This window comes from Gobius niger (assembly GCF_951799975.1).
Source record: "Gobius niger genome assembly, chromosome: 8".
Classification (NCBI taxonomy): Eukaryota; Metazoa; Chordata; class Actinopteri; order Gobiiformes; family Gobiidae; genus Gobius; species Gobius niger.
Window position 1 is genome coordinate 6,643,335 of NC_136859.1, and position 19,734 is coordinate 6,663,068.

The 19,734-nt window shown below is 43.1% G+C and overlaps 1 protein-coding gene across 1 annotated transcript; it reads right to left on the reverse strand.

The window, feature by feature from the left end:
* Positions 1-1,407: 1,407 nt before the first annotated feature.
* LOC306966414 (uncharacterized protein) lies at positions 1,408-6,358 on the reverse strand. The gene is made up of 18 exons (XM_079561176.1): positions 6,268-6,358; positions 5,236-5,383; positions 4,466-5,167; positions 4,277-4,386; positions 4,035-4,193; positions 3,914-3,958; positions 3,713-3,805; positions 3,563-3,637; positions 3,363-3,451; positions 3,188-3,290; positions 2,993-3,109; positions 2,746-2,897; positions 2,504-2,650; positions 2,198-2,258; positions 1,991-2,119; positions 1,816-1,896; positions 1,568-1,662; positions 1,408-1,477 (listed from the first exon to the last, which is right to left on the reverse strand). Exons 3-18 carry the CDS (start codon positions 5,007-5,009, stop codon positions 1,414-1,416), a joined length of 2,064 nt encoding a protein of 687 aa, XP_079417302.1. The 5' UTR covers positions 5,010-5,167; positions 5,236-5,383; positions 6,268-6,358; the 3' UTR covers positions 1,408-1,413.
* Between the last annotated feature and the right edge of the window lie 13,376 nt (positions 6,359-19,734).

Here is a 19,734-nt window from a genome sequence, read left to right on the forward strand (position 1 = left end):
GTCATCGGCCACTCTGAAAACAGTGGTAAAAAGTGTCTGACCACTGTGAAATCATTACTTAACATGTTTAGGAGTGGCCAATGGTCATCGGCCACTCTGAAATAGTCATCGACCACTCTGAAAACAGTGGTAAAAAGTATCCGACCTCTCCAAAATCAATACTTAACATGTTTAGGAGTGGCCAAAGTCTGATGAAGGGCTTGTGGTCTGAAAAATCACATATACTAAACCTAATGGTGTAAAGAAACTATAAAAAATTGGAAGCTTCCACTGTTGTGCGAACCCTTGCTTTAAATCACATTATAAAATATTAGCCAGCACAGACACTACAAAATAGCAACATATTTATTAAACAAAACAGATTCACATAAAAATAAATTTAAAAAAAGCAATAAAACAAAACAGTAAATGAGACAATGTTCAGTCCAGGCTAGTGAAGTATCCAGGCATACATAAACATAATGTCCAATTAAATGTCAGCAGCAGGCGATGAGGAGCGGCGTGGGTGTCCCTTGTCTTTAGACTCCTTGTCTCTCCTTGACCAATCCATGTAGACGGGTTTTCCTCCATTCAAGCTAGAAAGGCACTCCCCCGAAGGGGGTGGGACACAAGACACCATGTGAATAGTAACGAAAAGACTTCAGATAAAAATAAATATTGTATCATAATAAGACAAAGGTTCCAGTAAGAAGAACAAGATGATAGTGCTCAGTGTACCGTACTTCCCACAGCAGTGTTTCTCCTAAGGCAGCTTCACTTCAGGCTGTGGGTTAGAGCTTTACCTAGCTGACTTGGAAAAATCTTTCCACATACATCCACTCATTCACACATCCTGGGTGTCATCCAGATCAGGTGGTGCGCAAGAATGAGAACAATAACCAGGGTGAGGTGGCTCATCATAAATGCCCAGCAGCTCTCCTTTCTTTCCATGGCCAATACACCCTTGAAGAAATAAATTATGTAATTAGGATGGTATAAGCCATCCTGATGAAAACATGACCAAATATATTAAAAACATGAATATGTTCATACCTCCTGAAAATGCCTTATACGGTTGACCACATGCATTGCATAAACGAATTGTGTACATTTTCTTGAGCTCCTTCTGATACTCGGTGCTAAATGATTTTAAATTGACCACACCTTCATAAAACAGAAATATGTTTATCTCGCTTGAATAACATTTAACGATTAATAAATCTGATATTTTTGCATACTTACTGTCCAGCCATTCATAATGGACTTTTTTAAGAAAATCTTCATCCAACACAATTGCAGAGAATCGTTTGCAGACCACTGCAAGGTTTACGATAGCCTTGTCTCCTTCGCACAAAACTACTTTTGAGAAAATCGTCTCCAAAAGACAGTCTGGAAGCTGCAGATGAATGACATAAATCAAATCAATTACCGGCTTTACAAAATAATTTTATTACTTACATCCTCCAAGGTCCGAGTGGATAGCTCCCCAATTTCATGCCTGCAGGTAAATTAAAAAATTGTACATGACATGACCCTAACAAATAATTGGCCATGTCTTAGATATCATCAACTTCAGATCCAAACTTACCAGTAGGTGTCACACAGAGATACCATTTTTTTAAGCAAATGCTCTGCTTCATGGCGATGAATATCCAGATTTTTTCTCAACCACTGGATTGTCACCTATAATAAATTGTGCGATTTAGTCCTTTAATTACTGTTTTTTAAGATTGCTCTTTTTTTTTTAATCACTATTTTACTTTCTTCACAAATGTATGCCAATCAACACAATTGTTGATAATGACACAATACAAAACATCTCAATCTGTAACCTACCTCTGGCAAAATCACCTCTCTCACGTATTCCAGGGAATCTTTGCTAAACAGTGTCTGCAGCCTTTTTATTAGCTGTTCAGTCTGGGGGAAAGGGCGATACAGTTACATTTTGAAATACTCAAAATGAGTATGTTAATGTTATCTTGAAAGGTTAAAGTCGGGGGACCAATGTTACCTTTGTGTCATCAAACACAGTTATGTGTTCAGCGTACCTCCTTTTGAGGAGGTCAGCATAATGCGTTTTTTGAAAAAGGAACATTCTTCCAGACAGAATGCTGCCAGACTTAAGATCTTTTTCCAGGGACTGTGGAATATGACAAAGTTATTGAAGCCTACTTTGGTCAGCAAAAAAAAAGCTACAGTATGTTGCTATAAGTTATACCAGGATTTCTTGGTCAGACATAAAAGTCTCAACATCAGCTGTCTCCACAATGCCTATTTCCCTGCCAATAAAAGGTAATATAGATTAGCAAAGACATAGCATGACCAATACAGTGTTGGTTTAGAGACCGATTATAAAGTTGTAGGTTCGAGTAGTGTGTGGGTTAACTTTTCAGAACAATTATCACATTACAGTAAATAATCATTTGACAAATAGAGATAGACTATAGCAGAGTGACCCTTAGAAGTGATGTATGATTATCAACCATTGTTGTAAGAACTACATTTTAAAACGCAATATACTTACAAAGATGAATCAGGGATTTTATGGCAACCACAGAAAAACATTTTTCTTGTCCAATTCCCCTGTACACCGGCACATGCAAAATGTATCCATCTTTGACAAGTGCTGCAGTTAAGCCATTTAAAAGTTTTGGCTTGGGGATGAAGCGCTCTTTAAAGAGATTTGCAAAAAAACAAGTATGTGTTTCATCTTAACACAGAAAATGCAGCAATAGTCATTGGTCAATGCATTTAAATATACTTCACCTCAGAGTCCCCTTCTCTCGCTGAAAAACGCAAACTCCCAGTTCCCAGGATAAACAATGTGAATTTGAGTCTTTCTGGCTCTTTTCTTGGACAAGTATTTTTTCTTCGGCCTCATTAATTTCGTCCATTTTTTCATCCGTCAAAGGGAAATCCTACATGCAATAGAAATATTTAATTAGAACCATGTAACTAGTGAAAGATTAGAAAAATATTGTACCCAAAAATAATGCATATTAAAGAAAACTACCTCAACTGAAAGGCCTTCGATCATTTTAGTACCATGGTGTATTCTTAGCTCTCGACACTGAGAGCGTGTTAGCGTTAGTGTTGAGACATTCAGATTTTGAACTTCATTCTCTACAGCCTGATATCACAATAGACAAACAAATTTAGATTTTTTTTTAAGATACTCACATTTTTTAACACAAAGGAGTATACATACTGAGCACACAAAGATGCCGCAGTTAACGCCATCTCTCTGCCTCCACTGTTGAGGGACAGTTGTGTGCCATCCAGTCAGACCGCCCTGGTTTCTGAAAACATTCCTGAAAAACAGTTGTGATTTTGGTTTAAAGCATGTAGGTGATGATGTTATGGAACCTTTGCTAGCAACCTACCTGAGAAGAGCCATGTGTTCATCGCTAATTTTTGTGTAGATGTTTAACGAGTCATAGATGCGTATTTCATGTTTTGTAAAATCGAGAACCTATCAGTACATTAGAGACATGATTATCATTATTATTACTATAATAAAAATGATCTCTGTTATAGAAAATATAATCATACAATATATGAATGGATGAAAACAAATACCTACCCATAGAATAAAGTGATTGCCAGTTTCTGTGGTTTGGTGCCCAACAATTCTTGGCAGGAAGACTCTATCTGCTATCTAAAAGAATAAGAAAAAAGGGGGCAAAAATAAATTGTAGAAATCAAACAATAAAGTGATTATGAGATGACTCACCTTCAGTTGTTTCAAAGTTTGATCAGTTACATGATTTAATCTCAACCAGTCTCGAGACCAAAGAATGAAGTCATAGTGCCCTAAACTCACAGACTTGGAAGTAAAAATAATGCTGTCATTATTATGAACTATACCATTAATATAAACATACATATTGCAGTGCATTATTGAAAAAAGACACATGTAACTAGCTTATTATACCTTGTTGCATTGTTGGACTATCTGAGCCACTCTAAAGTTCACTGCCTGCAAAGCCATGAAATAACGGTTAATTTTACACATGATAAGAGATAGGATGTTGACCACATTATGTAGAACTTACGTCATCTGTCAGCCAAGGCATTGCTGATGAGGAACTGTCCAGCAGTTGTAAAGGGCAAACACTTTTAATATCGCGGATGTTAATTGGAAAGCGCCTCCGTATTTTTGCAATGGTGACATACTGATTGCGGCTCTCATATAATAATTCTCTCAAAAGTGCCTTTGAACAGTAAAGAAAATTTTCTATATAAAATATGTGGTGTACATGTGCAAATGCCAGCAATGACTATTTAGAGGTCAAACCTTGTTCCATTCACTTGCGCTGTAATTCCCAACTGGAAAAGTCACTGTGTCAGTGGTTACAGATGCCTCCAAAGCCGCTGCACTTGAGCCCACTATGTCCTGGGTCACAGCTTTAAAAAACAAAACGGAAATAGACTTACTTATTATTCTATGTATCACTGGTAACATATAAAAATATTGTAAACATACCAGATGATGCAAATGTTGAAACTCCAGCTGATGTGAATGTTGCAATGCCATGCACTCCAATGACAAGTGGGAGAGAACACTGTTTTTCCACAGTTTTGATGAAGTTAGTGTTTATTGCTAGGTTGTGTAGCTCCACCAGGACCCGCATTGTTTGTTTAAAATGAACCTCATTCATTTGAGTGAGGGAGTATCTGATGGCTGCTAACTCTCTGTTAAATTGTTCCGCAACAGAAGAGTTGACATTGGCTCTGAGTTCAGGACACAGATTCAGGCTTCTCATTTTCTCCTCTGGTCTTTTCTGTTTTTTTTGGTGAAAGCGGTCGTAGAGGGCATATCTTTCTGTAGTTTTTGTGATCGGATGAGGCTTGTTCCATCTATTGGCATCCTTTGAGAGAGGCTGCAATGTGGAAAAGCTCACATTTTTCACCCAAGGCATTTTGACTGTAAGTTCTTTATTCACTGCTTTCCGGATGTTGTCTTCAGTAGGGGAGGCTAGTCGCCCATCGTTTGGCTGAAAAAACATCTGTTTTGTTCGGTTGTTCATGTGTCTGGCAACCTGACCAGATACATCAGAAATAAAACAAGTAGGGAATGTCTTAAAACTCAAGAGACCATCGACATGGTCTCTTGCTGATTCTGTCCAGAAGAGATGGTTGATGTAATATACAACTCCATGATGACAGGAGAAATGCAATATACCACCTTAAAAGAAGGTTGTACTTATTAAGTGAAAACATCATAATTGTGCCATCATTAGCTGTAATTCTCACCTCCAGTTTTTTGTATCTTTACAAAGAGCTTTGGGTAAATCTCTTTGAAATTGACCAACTCTTCAAGACGATTTATTAGGTCTGTTATGGATCCTTCCCCACTGACACCGAGTGCAAGACAGGCCTCTTGCAAATCTTTTCTTTGAGGCTGTAAAGATAGCAATTATTAATTACAAATTTTATGCAATGTGTCTTAATATTACAAAGAAAAAAATAACATTTACATTTTTTGAGTCAAGTAGACCAAATATGAAGTCCTCATCTATTTTGTTTTGTGACTGTCCTGCAGTGGCTTTTCTTTTTTTAATTCCTTTTTTGGCCTCAGTTTTTGGGAGGACGTCGGCAACCCTGACATCTTTCCCCATCCATGGTGCCAGTGTGGAATAGCTTCCTTTGTTTTTATAAGGATTTTGAATGGATGAGCCTGAGGACATATCAGTGTAGTATAAATGTGTAATTTTCTTTTAGCTGAAGTTATCTTGTTCACTAATAAATACTTTAGGGAAAAAATGAAAATACAGATTAACTACCTGTTAGAAACCCTTCTGCCACAAGTTCTTTGTCCAGGTTTGTCCAGGTTTTTACAATGTCAACACTCAGGTCGCTCTCAGATATATTGTTGAGATCAGGTCTTTTGAATGTTCCAACTACAGAATATCATTAACTGTTAGTAAACTTGTATCTAAATCGTCAACATTTTACTTACTACACTTACTGGGTATTTCAAATGCCACTTTCCAGTTAGCATCTGCAATCAAAATTGGTGGATCATTTCCGCACTGGTTGCAAGTAAAGTCAAATTTGAAGTCGACGAGGGACATGAAATGGTGGAAGGCCTTTCTGACTGTTTGATGATGAAAGTGGTTGTTATTGAAATGTGAAATTGTTGAAAGCATTCGTCCAGGAGCTGTTTTGTTCTGCAAAACATAATAAACATATATGATTATATATGAACCAATGTGTGTGCGTCTGTGTGTGTGTGTGTGTGTGTGTGTGTGCGTGCATGCGTGCGTGCGTGTGTTTTTTACTTACAGCTAGTGCTGAAAGTAACAGCTGACACAGAGGGAATGTGAGTAAGACACGATCGTTGAAGTTGTGGAAACCGGATTCGTAGTCTTGGAATCGCACATGGTGATTGCACACAGGACATCTTTTTATGGCAACAGAAATACCTGCTCAAAAAGCCAGGACAAAACATAATTAAACATCGGTCTGCTACAACTCCCATTTACATTATGTAACTGAAAAACTATTATTCACACTTTATAAATAGCATGAATGCATACCTTTTTTTACATATGCATATCCATACATTGTAGCCTGGTTTGTTATTATCTCTGGATTCAGTAAATTGGGTGGAGTGGGCCCTGGGCAATAAGGGCACACTAGCTCTTCAGGAATAAAACATGGTGGTGGTTCTCGTTCTTGACTTTTTAAATCCACAGGAATGTCTTGTGGTGGTGGAATCCTTTTTTTGGCAAACAAATACTCAGTCATTAGCTGTGCTTCTTTATAGCTATCTGTATACACTGTGGCATCAGCTTCCAACATGTGTATTTCCATGTCCAAGTCTTCAATGGCCATCTCTTCATCACTGGAATTCCCTTGCAGAAGTTGAGGGGCTTCTTGAAAAATCCACCACATAGCCATCATGCGGTGGATGCAGCGATGGGTCTGCCTGTTACTTTTGCAAGGGCAGTGCCAGCGGCCCGATTCAGTGTCAAATGTGACAATGACACGCTGAAATTTGCACCAATTATCTACTGTGTCGGTATAAACAGAAAAGTACCTCCATCTCTTTGAGTAACCCATATCTCCAAAATAAAAATGATATACTGGGTCGACTTGTTTTTTTAAAGCAGTTTCATAATGTTCCTCACATTTTCTGCACCAATCCTTTGATATGACAGGTTTGTTCATCATGTCTGTTAGTGTGTCCAATCGAAGGGCTGCTGGCGGCGAATATGGGGCTGCATCTTTTATTTTTTCTAAATGGATACACTCCTTTGCTGGGTTACCTGATGCTGCTCCCATTTTCATTATTTGGTCACAGGTGGCAACCTCACATGCAATCGTTGGAATCCGTGTAGACTTGACTACATGAATAGGTATGATGGGACCTTCTTCAAATTTGGGTATGATGTATATACCATTGTTGGCATCTATACACATCATTGGCTGTGTGTTGATAGAGTGCAGCTCTCTGATATGTCTTCGTAAGTTGCTACCAACAGTGAAGGTGGAGCTGCAAATATTACATGTTAAAACATGTGTTGCTGTGTTTGGTGACAAAGAAGTTTGCTTTACTGTCATGGATGTTTCGTGTGTGTCTTTATAAAGGAAAAACACACAATTAGTGCATGACAAAAATATAACTAAATCTTTCTGTGTTTCTCCGTACGTACCAGACTGGTCATTTGCAGTTATATCTATTAAGATATGAAAGTTAATACTTCAGCATGTAAAAGAAAAGAATAGCTTAGCTGCTATATTTTCTTACCGTGCACTTTTTGCAGATGCGCCTTGAAAACATCTTCTCTGACAACAGCCTTGAATTTGCAGAAAGGACAATGGTAATGGCATCTCTTGATTTGTGGTTTGGCCTTGCAGAAACAGGCAACTACAAAACATTCTACAAAACAATTACACAAATAACATTAACAACAACAACAGCAACAATAATTCTGCAATCATTAAAGGCAGTAATACAGGTACATTGCATAATCACATATCTAAATAATTGTCCGCTCAGTTAATGCTCTCATGCCTACCTGTCTTTTGGTGCATGAAGTACACAGCTTTTTGAAGATGTTTTCTCCTAAGATGTCCTTCATTGCCAATTTCTTTGTTGGTGCAAAACTCGCAAACATTGCTAGAGCAAGCCAAAAATTCTGACACATCTTTAAACAGTTGAAGAGGACCTGTGGCAGATGAAGTAGCGAGAAACAGCCGAGTAATTGCAATTATTTAAAAAATATGACATGGCCAAAACGTTACATGTTGTCGATGCACTATATAATGCCGGATATTTGAATAAGATGAGATGAAGATCAAAATGTAATTTGGCCAGAGAAACTATGTCTACTTCAGACTAGTTAATCCCTTCCCCCACCCTATATAGAAGAATCAGAACAGAAGATGTAAAGGGCCTGTGCCCCAACCATCTTATGTTTTTAACATTAAAAATAGTAAAATAATATAGCTATAGCTTTACCCTCTTAATCTACTACATTTACACAATTTTTAAAAGACAACAAAATAGGGCCATTACAAACTACCAGTGTATGGCATTGTCAGTATTCCATACAATACCCAATGTATAACTGAATATGATTTGTGTCCCTTTGAACAACTAACAAATAATAAAAGTCATTCTCACCTGCCATTTTTCCACACAACGATATGCTTGTACGCCGGCTATACGTCTTCTAACAGTACCTGTACCCTCCTTCTGAATAACGGGGTTTATATGATGACCCCCTCCCCCAACTACAATCACGTGACTTGACAAGTGCGAAACTTCGTGGAAAAATACTGTCGCCTACTTTGGACAACTCAAGTGACAACAGTAACTCCAGGATGATATAATTAGAAGACTACACATTTTTAAAAACTGGGAAATAAATTAAAAAAAATAAGAACCACATTTAATGTATTACAAAAGCAAATGTAATAATAATCCTCATCGTAATAATAATAAGTTTACTACCATGTAGCCACTGACTGTGGGTCAGACTTGGATGCTAGGAGATAAAAGAATCGCTTGTAATAGTAAGAATACGAATAATAAGAAAATAATAATAGGCTACATCAATCAAACCAAGATAAGCATATTTTATTAGTAGTATAGGCCTATGTGATAAACAATACATAACTCTCGGCCTTCAAAAAAATGCCCTCTTGTTCTTATCTTGCTAAAACGCACAATTGGTGTAATGACGCAAGCCATTGTGGATAGGTGTCAGAAGCGCTCTCGCAAGCTCATTCCTCACCCGGGCTGGCGGCGGCGTACAACTTGTTGAGCTAAAATAACTAATTTGTATTTCGCCTATGCTTATTTATCTAATTGCTGTGTTCGCAGAATTGGAAGTGTCAGCTAGGCGCCGGTTTATGTTTCCTTCCAGTGAGCTCAGTTTCCAAAATAAATAAAAAGCCTAAATAAAACAGATGAACAGGAGTTGATCTGATCTCACACTCATCGTAGTAAAGGCAGTGATAATGTTTTTGTATTTTCAGCATACAACGTTAGAGCAGTCATAGCAGCAGCATCAAAAGGGAGAAATGGCTACACTTTACTCAAATTTGTTGGCAGGGTCCATCCACTAATTAGTCTTCACCCAAGTGCTCTTTAAACATGCCATACAATCTATGTCACAAATTAATCGGTAAATTCGTGATTAACCACTGTAAAACGTGGCTAAACGCAGTTTTTGCCACTCGGAAAGAGGATAGCGGACTTTTGGCCACTCCTTTAGCCAGTGAAATGTGGCCAAAACAGCGTTGGCCACACAGTTGGCCATTTCGATGCGCCCCCTGGCGTGGTAAAAAGAATGGTTAACCTATTTGCCTTTTTTCGATCTCGGCGTCTCTCCACTTACGTGAGCGGGTCCGCGGTTCGCATTTCCTCGTCTTTTTCTCATTTTGTTGCGGTGCTAATGTTGAAGTTACTTCGATGTAAAAAGTCGAAAAACTCTTCCTTCGCGGAGAGCGCCTGCACAGCTGTTTCGCTGGAATACTCGTCGTATTTTTCTGCTAAAGCCGTGCAGAAGTCGGCCGCTGAGAGCGTATATCTGCTGCTGTAAATGTGCTGTCCTGAGTCTGCAGCAGCTCCGGGCTGCAGGACGTGCGGGGCGGCGCCGCCGAGAGAAAGGCAGCGAGCTGGAGCCGCAGATTCAATGTAATTTGAGTTTATAATTATCGGGCCGAATTATCGGCCGAATTATTTTTTATCGGCTTTATCGGGGATGGCGCCAAAATGCCGATAAATGCCGATAATTATCGGCGGCCGATATTATCGTGCATCCCTACAAAAAATCAATTACGGCACCGCTCCTCACGAGGCTGTCAATTAAAGCGAGTGCGGGGGGAGGGAGGGGGCGCTCACCGACTCCCGGCTAACTGAACCTGAACTCAGTCATGGGCCGTGGGACAAGAGTGGATTTGAAGTGTTGAAGTTTTCAGCGACTGTGAGACCAGCTAGAATTGTGTCATTCAGTAAAAGTGACCTCTGTGTGTGGGGCAATTCTCTTTCCATTAGGTTTAATAGAGCACCAGCAACATTTTTCCAAAAACAGTGAACCTGGGGACACTGCCATAACATGTGAAGAAAAGTCCCAATGACCTTGTCTGAACAGAAGTCACAATAAGGATTGTCCTCAAGTTTCATCTCCTAGGATAGAGATGAGCCCTATGAGTGAACTTATAGTGGATCATTTGGTGGTTTTGGTTTCTCCAAGACAGAGACACATTGGACCAAATACTTGGTAAGTTCCACTTGGAGTGATCTTTTAGCTCTGTTTTCCAGAGGTTCAAAAGGCAATTATTTATAAGAGGCAAGGAGTATATAGACATCTGAAACAAGGCCATGTTTTTTTTTTCCTTACACAAAGTGGTATGGAGGGGACTTTCCTGTAAGTCTTTAAATTCTCTTAGTCCGTTTTGGTCTATTAATTTTCCAAGCGTGTGAAATGTTTTATTTTATGTTTATTTGACTTAAAACAGATACAACAAATACAATCTTTTAAACAGGGATATAAAGTATAAAGACAGCAGATAATATGGCAGGGAAACACTACCCGAGTCTGTTACTGGGCTGCTTTGATCATAGCTAACTCCGAATTAAAAGCATTTATCTATCTACCGGATCTCGAGTTGATTTAGTTGTCCTGGTGGGTCCTGAAGCCGCACCATTTAAGAACCACTGGTTAATATGAGGAACCCGATCATAATCAGACTGATGCAATAATGGCATCTATTATGTAAACTGGCTAATCTGATAAATGAATCCGATAAAAAGCATTATGTGAAGTCGACACACAAACCCAAATTCTCCAGCAGCACCTGGGCATGAGTGAATAGTTACAAGGTCCTCAATCACGTGCACGTGTTTAGTCCTGACTCTGGGACCAGGAGACCATGCCCTGATGTAAAGAATGAAATCAATGGTAAATGGTCTCGAAACAAGCGCTTTTCCATCTTCATCAGGCCCAAAGCGCTTTAAAGGAAAGGAACCAGTCACCCATTCACGCTCTCATTCAAACACCAATGTACGCAGACACTGGAGGCAAGGAGGGGGAAGGGTCTTGCCCAAGGACACGACGACAGTGTGCATCTGCGGGAGCTGGGATTTGAACCCCCGACTTTCCAACCACGAGACGACCCGCTCAACCACCTGTACTACTGTCGCCCCAAACAAAAAGGAAGGAAGGAAGCCAGGAAGCAAGAAAGACAGGAAGCAAGCAAACAGGAAGTCAGGAAGCCAGGAAGCAAGAAAGACAGGAAGCAAGCAAACAGGAAGCCAGGAAGCAAGAAAGAAAGAAAGACAGGAAGCAAGCAAACAGGAAGTCAAGGAGGCAAGCAAACAGGAAGCCAGGGAGCAAGCAAACAGGAAGCAAGCAAACAGGAAGCCAGGAAGCAAGCAAACAGGAAGCCGGGAAGCAAGCAAACAGGAAGCCAGGAAGCAAGCAAACAGGAAGCAAGCAAACAGGAAGCCAGGAAGCAAGCAAACATGAAGCAAGCAAACAGGAAGCAAGCAAACAGGAAGCAAGCAAACAGGAAGTCAAGGAAGCAAGCAAACAGGAAGCCAGGGAGCAAGCAAACAGGAAGCAAGCAAACAGGAAGCCAGGAAGCAAGCAAACAGGAAGCCAGGAAACATGAAGCAAGCAAACAGGAAGTCAAGGAAGCAAGCAAACAGGAAGCCAGGGAGCAAGCAAACAGGAAGCAAGCAAACAGGAAGTCAAGGAAGCAAGCAAACAGGAAGCCAGGGAGCAAGCAAACAGGAAGCAAGCAAACAGGAAGCCAGGAAGCAAGCAAACAGGAAGCCAGGAAACAAGCAAACAGGAAGCGAGCAAACAGGAAGTCAAGGAAGCAAGCAAACAGGAAGCCAGGGAGCAAGCAAACAGGAAGCCAGGAAGCAAGCAAACAGGAAGCCAGGAAACAAGCAAACATGAAGCAAGCAAACAGGAAGTCAAGGAAGCAAGCAAACAGGAAGCCAGGGAGCAAGCAAACAGGAAGCAAGCAAACAGGAAGCCAGGAAGCAAGCAAACAGGAAGCCAGGAAACAAGCAAACAGGAAGCAAGCAAACAGGAAGTCAAGGAAGCAAGCAAACAGGAAGCCAGGGAGCAAGCAAACAGGAAGTCAAGGAAGCAAGCAAACAGGAAGCCAGGAAGCAAGCAAACAGGAAGCCAGGAAACAAGCAAACAGGAAGCAAGCAAACAGGAAGTCAAGGAAGCAAGCAAACAGGAAGCCAGGGAGCAAGCAAACAGGAAGCAAGCAAACAGGAAGCCAGGAAGCAAGCAAACAGGAAGCCGGGAAACAAGCAAACAGGAAGCAAGCAAACAGGAAGCCAGGAAGCAAGCAAACAGGAAGCCAGGAAACAAGCAAACAGGAAGCAAGCAAACAGGAAGTCAAGGAAGCAAGCAAACAGGAAGCCAGGGAGCAAGCAAACAGGAAGCAAGCAAACAGGAAGCCAGGAAGCAAGCAAACAGGAAGCCAGGAAACAAGCAAACAGGAAGCAAGCAAACAGGAAGCCAGGAAGCAAGCAAACATGAAGCAAGCAAACATGAAGCAAGCAAACAGGAAGCAAGCAAACAGGAAGCAAGCAAACAGGAAGCCAGGAAGCAAGCAAACAAGCAAACAAGCAAAAAAGCAAACAAGCAAGCAAGAAAGAAAGAAAAAAAAAAAAAGGGGGCAACAGTGATGCAGTTGATAGACTGGATCGTCTCATGATTGGAGGGTTGGGGGTTCATCCCGCCTCCTGAAGATGCACGCTGTCGTTGTGTCTTTGGGCAAGACACTTCCCCCACCTGGCCTCCAGTGTCTGCGCACACTGGTGCATGAATGAGAGTGTGAGTGAGTGAGTGGATCCTCGCTGAAGCGCGTTGAGCCTAATGTAGGTGGAAAAGCGCTACAGATGTTGAGACCATTCACCAAAGAAAGAAAGAAAGAGCTGACATGGTCTCCGTGGCTGAGCTCCAGCGCCGCCTGTACCTCCTCCAGGGCAGAGCGGGATCCCTCCTGAGAGGCCGACAGGAAGTAAAATATATACTCCTGTTTCCACGGTGACGCAGGAGTGTTGGGACAAAGGACCACAGCTCAGCCCCAAATGAGAGCGGTCACCTGCACTGGCACGGATACGGAGATGAACTCTCTTTTCAAAAGACTCTTCGTCTTTTGAAAACGTGATTAATAATAATAGTGATAAATAAAAATAGCATTGTGCTGTTTTTTTTCCTTGTGTCGACATTGCATGTTTCTCTCTTTTTCGTCACAATTACGCCAGCATTTTCCATTCCAGGGCAACATTTGAAAACTAAGGCCTAAAAAACGGATAGTAGGTTTTTTGTCACGTTGTTGCAATGATCTTAGCAGAAGCAGAAAGCCCTCCCTAGGCTGGTGAAGAAGCGAGTTGAGAGCGGTTTAGGCCGGTTTAGGAAGGCTTTGAGCTCAATGTTAAGATGCTTCACCAAATCTTCAAAAGTGTCCTGTTCTGCTGCCTTCAGGAGAGCGCGGGCAGAGCCGTGCTCCAACACCAGCTGTTTAGCTGCGGTTTTTCCAATCTTCTTCAGGTCTTTCAAGCTGATGTCACATTCCCCACCAACGATCAGCTCTTTCTTGATCTTCAAACTCAGGTTGATGGCCATCTGCACACTGTCCTGTCTGTTGTGCGATCCGGCCAATTTAAGTACTTTCTTGACCAGCGCGTGAGCGAGAATGTAGGACACCGGACGTCCACTGGAAACGTCAGGTGGATCATTCTCCTCAGGAGCGAGGACACTGTCCTCTCCCACAGGTTCAGCTGGTTCATGAGCGTTACTGAGGAGGGAACAGTCCGGATGCTCAGAAGAAGGAGTCGATACTTTGCTCCCTCCAAGAACATGAACCATATCCTCTCCAACTCTTTCTGCTTGGTCAACAGTAGCCATGCTAACCACCACCGTTAATACGCTTCTCTTCACAGCTGACCTCTTGCTTGGATCATTGTCTTTAGGTAAAGTGTCCACATCGGTTGCGTCCGGCACTGGTGGACTGGTCTCTGTTTTCCCTTCGAGTGGAGTTTGAACTAAACTGCATACATTGTAAATCTCCTCCGTCTTGGGGTTGGTTTCCGCCCCCATGAAGTCCAACAAGGGCTGAACATCTGCCAACAGCTGCTGCAGTTCAAGCGCAAGCTGAACGTTGAGCTGAAGTACTGCGGTGTCCTCAGGTACTGAAGCGTCCTGAAGTTCTGTGGTGTCCTCAGGTACTGAAGCGTCCGGAGGTTCTGTGGTGTCCTCAGGTACTGAAGCGTCCTGAGGTTCTGTGGTGTCCTCAGGTACTGAAGCGTCCTGAGGTTCTGTGGTGTCCTCAGGTACTGAAGCGTCCTGAGGTTCTGTGGTGTCCTCAGGTACTGAAGCGTCCTGAAGTTCTGTGGTGTCCTCAGGTACTGAAGCGTCCTGAAGTTCTGTGGTGTCCTCAGGTACTGAAGCGTCCTGAAGTTCTGTGGTGTCCTCAGGTACTGAAGCGTCTTGAGGTACTGAGGCATCCTGAGGTTCTGTGGTGTCCTCAGGCACTGGGGCGTCCTGAAGTACTGCGGTGTCCTCAGGTACTGCGATGTCCTCAGGTACTGAGGCGTCCTGAGGTACTGAAGCGTCCTCAGGTACTGAGGCATCCCGAGGTTCTGTGGTGTCCTCAGGTACTGAAGCGTCCTCAGGTACTGAAGCGTCCTCAGGTACTGAAGCGTCCTGAGGTACTGAAGCGTCCTCAGGTACTGAGGCGTCCTGAGGCACTGGGGCGTCCTCAGGTACTGAGGCGTCCTGAGGTACTGAAGCGTCCTCAGGTACTGTGGTGTCCTCAGGTACTGAAGCGTCCTCAGGTACTGAAGCGTCCTCAGGTACTGAAGCGTCCTGAGGTACTGAAGCGGCCTCAGGTACTGAAGCGTCCTCAGGTACTGAAGCGTCCTCAGGTACTGGGGTGTCCTGAAGTACTGAGGCGTCCTGAGGTACTGAAGCGTCCTGAGGTACTGAAGCGTCCTCAGGTACTGAAGCGTCCTCAGGTACTGAAGCGTCCTGAGGTACTGCGGTGTCCTCAGGTACTGAAGCGTCCTGAGGTTCTGTGGTGTCCTCAGGTACTGAAGCGTCCTGAGGTTCTGTGGTGTCCTCAGGTACTGAAGCGTCCTGAAGTTCTGTGGTGTCCTCAGGTACTGAAGCGTCCTGAAGTTCTGTGGTGTCCTCAGGTACTGAAGCGTCCTGAAGTTCTGTGGTGTCCTCAGGTACTGAAGCGTCCGGAGGTTCTGTGGTGTCCTCAGGTACTGAAGCGTCCTGAGGTTCTGTGGTGTCCTCAGGTACTGAAGCGTCCTGAGGTTCTGTGGTGTCCTCAGGTACTGAAGCGTCCTGAGGTTCTGTGGTGTCCAGAGGTACTGAAGCGTCCTGAAGTTCTGTGGTGTCCTCAGGTACTGAAGCGTCCTGAAGTTCTGTGGTGTCCTCAGGTACTGAAGCGTCCTGAAGTTCTGTGGTGTCCTCAGGTACTGAAGCGTCTTGAGGTACTGAGGCATCCTGAGGTTCTGTGGTGTCCTCAGGCACTGGGGCGTCCTGAAGTACTGCGGTGTCCTCAGGTACTGCGATGTCTTCAGGTACTGAGGCGTCCTGAGGTACTGAAGCGTCCTCAGGTACTGAGGCATCCCGAGGTTCTGTGGTGTCCTCAGGTACTGAAGCGTCCTCAGGTACTGAAGCGTCCTCAGGTACTGAAGCGTCCTGAGGTACTGAAGCGTCCTCAGGTACTGAGGCGTCCTGAGGCACTGGGGCGTCCTCAGGTACTGAGGCGTCCTGAGGTACTGAAGCGTCCTCAGGTACTGTGGTGTCCTCAGGTACTGAAGCGTCCTCAGGTACTGAAGCGTCCTCAGGTACTGAAGCGTCCTGAGGTACTGAAGCGGCCTCAGGTACTGAAGCGTCCTCAGGTACTGGGGTGTCCTGAAGTACTGAGGCGTCCTGAGGTACTGAAGCATCCTGAGGTACTGAAGCGTCCTCAGGTACTGAAGCGTCCTCAGGTACTGAAGCGTCCTCAGGTACTGAAGCGTCCTGAGGTACTGCGGTGTCCTCAGGTACTGCGATGTCCTCGGGTACTGAAGCGTCCTGAGGTACTGAGGCGTCCTGAGGTACTGAAGCGTCCTCAGGTACTGAGCCGTCCTGAGGTACTGAGCCGTCCTGAGGTACTGAGCCGTCCTGAGGTACTGGTGCGTCCTGAAGTACTGAGGCGTCCTGAGGCACTGGGGCGTCCTCAGGTACTGAAGCGTCCTGAGGTATTGAAGCGTCCTGAGGTACTGAAGTGTCCTGAGGCCCTGAAGCGTCCTCATGTACTGAAGCGTCCTCATGTACTGAAGCGTCCTGAGGCACTGAAGCGTCCTCATGTACTGAGGCGTCCTGAGGTACTGAAGCGTCCTCATGTACTGTGGTGTCCTCAGGTACTGAAGCGTCCTCAGGTACTGAGGCGTCCTGAGGTTCTGAGGAGACAGGGACATCCTGAGCTGGAGCAGAGTTCACCTCCGTCATAAGAAGAAGCTCTTCCTTTGTGTTTTCTGGCTCGACACAGAGGGAGTTGTAGCCAAAGCCGTTGAGTATTTTGGCGGCAGCGTTTTGTTTGGCCTCTTTCTTCGAGAGTCCGGCTCCCACAACAGTCTCCTCTGCTACAGTTAATCTAACGTAGAAGACCCAGGTTTCAAACGATTTGTCCACGTTGTCGACTTTGTACTCTGCAGGCTTTCCTCTCCATTTGGTCACTAAATCATGCAGACACACGATGGGGTTAGCGGTCGGCTCAAAAGAAGGCCGTTTTCTCCAGAGCTTGGCCTTTTGACCGGAGTTTCCGGCCAGAGTTTTCCCTGGGAGCGGGAGACGCCGTAGTTCGGGCAGAATCTCCTGTGCGGCGAGTGTTTTGGCGATGATCTTAGTCGGGCCTTGAGCCTCTGCCATTAAACTTCCCACCGTTAAACGCAACGTGAAGGATGCGTTGTGGATTGGACCGTCTTGTTTCAGCTCCAAAAAGCAAGCATCCAATCTATGTTTCGCTGCGAGTTCGTAAACCTCACAGACTTCGTTCTTGTAGTTGATGTTCACCTTTTGCTGTAGGGACATCGTTAGTGCTTGAGTATTCTCCATGGCAGTCGGAAAAAACTTGTGTTTGTGTCTGACAGTTCGAAGAGAAATACTAAAAACGTGTTGACTCGATAAAGCTCTGAACAGGAATGAGCTGTGATCAAGGCAGACCTATAAGTTCAACACTCAGAATTGTCCGGTTGCTATGACGTCGCACTGAGATGGAATGGATGAGCAGAATTATGCAAATGAGCACGGAATGTTTTGGGCTGGTTACTTCCTGGTTACCAGTGTTGGGTAGCGACGACTTCCTGTCCACACAATTTACAGTTAAACTAATGTTAGCCTTTAGCTTCAAGGCTAAAAGACAGAAGTCTCTTTGTATTATGAAAATCCACCTCCGAGAGCTGCACGATTTGGCAAAATAATGTGTTTTTTTATCCCTCCTTTTGAAATTCATAAAAGATACAAAAAAACTGTGATCCAAACTCACAATTGTTTTGCCTAATTTGTCAAATATCCAAATTTAATCCATTCCACGGCTTCATCCAATAACATAAGATAAGAGATAAGATAATACTTTATTGATCTCACAATGGAGAAATTCACTTGTTACAGTCGGCGTTCAAGAAGATCACTCAGAGTTGTGCAAAAACAGACAAGAAAATGTGCAACCAGTAAAATAGAATAAAAACGAGGTATCCCATGTACAACAAGCAGCAGAAATACAACAATAGGTGAGCAACAACAATAAAAATAGGATAAAAACTAGAACAGGTCATATAAGTAAAATATCGGGGTGTAAAGTTACAGTCCGAGTGCAGGATGCCAATAAGTGATGCTGGTACAGGGCATAAAGTGCAGCTGATACAGAGATTATTGCACATGTACTTTACAGTCTTATTGTACAGTCTGACAGCAGTGGGGATGAAGGCTTTGCGGTAGCGCTCCGTCCTGCACTGAGGGTGTCTCAGTCTGCCACTGAGAGAGCTGCTCAGCTCTTCTACAGTCCCGTGCAGTGGGTGGGAGGTGTTGTCCATGATGGAGGTGAGCTTGGCTAACACCCTCCCGTCCCTCTAATAAATGTGACGCTTTTCCATGTCAAAGGGGCTGGCTGTCACATTACTTCTCATAGCTGCACTAGGGGGCGCTGTGACATGATGTTGTTATTGAACGTCGAGTCCCATTCACACAAAAACACTGAAATGAGGAGAGGGTTGGGCCAATTTTCCAACTGTCTGATGTAGCTGAAGGTGTATAGTTTAAAACAAATCTTAGATCTCGCAAAAACGTTTAGATCAGGGGTGTTGAACTCATTTTGGGTCGCGGGCCGCATTTAATAGAGAACATTTTTCCAGTAAATGAATAATTATAAGCTGTGATATAGCTTATAATTATCATACTCTGGAATTTATGCTCTACAGGGCAGGGGCCAGATGTTTGACACCCCTGCTTAGGGCTGGGCGATCTGGACTAAAAGTCATATCCCAATATATTTAGGTTGAATATCGATATACGATATATATCCCGATATTTTTTTCCACAAAGTGAGAGCTGTGAAATGAAATGTTAAGTCTGGGGGTCCTCCTACAAAGATCATTTTTATTTTAATGATGCATTTTGGTGCATTTTAACAGACCAATGGGCTCATATTTTTCCCCCAGTGTCAACTCATTGAAAATGGCTCAGATCTTGTTTAGAATGGGTTTAGACTCAGATTAGTCCTGGTTTAGTCTTGGTTTAGTCCTGGTTTAGACCTAGTCGAGTCTCAGGTAAAAAGTCATCTGATAAAGCCTTACATGTGAGGGAGATTGCAAAGAGAGAGGGAACTCATTTGACTGCCCGCACTGAGCATGCATTTCTCTCCTTATGCCAAGGGGCCCTTGAACCTGCTGGGCCCCTGGAGGCTTTCGAGTTCCAAAATGATGCGTCAAAATATATTGTGAAAACCCCGCTGAACAAATCTTTGTTTCTATGTGTTTCTATCTTTGTTTCTATCTAATATGTCAACATAATAAAACCATGCATTTAAACCTGACTCTTTTTCCAAATTGAAAAATGAACTTTATGGATTACAAAATGTTCTTTTATGGCATAAAGGAACATTTTGCAATAATTCCTCATATTTACAGCATGTCAATAATCTATAGATTTTATTTATCTTTATATTATAAATATATTCATATTCTTACCATGGTGCGGTTTTGAGGCT

Excerpts from the sequence above, each read along its gene's own strand:
- LOC306966414 (XM_079561176.1), bottom strand. The coding sequence starts at position 5,009 with ATGAACAACCGAACAAAACAGATGTTTTTTCAGCCAAACGATGGGCGA. Across the intron at positions 2,259-2,503 it reads AAAATCCCTGATTCATCTTT|GGAAATAGGCATTGTGGAGA; the intron begins GTAAGTATATTG and ends TTTTATTGGCAG. Across the intron at positions 1,663-1,815 it reads GAGAGGTGATTTTGCCAGAG|GTGACAATCCAGTGGTTGAG; the intron begins GTAGGTTACAGA and ends AATTTATTATAG.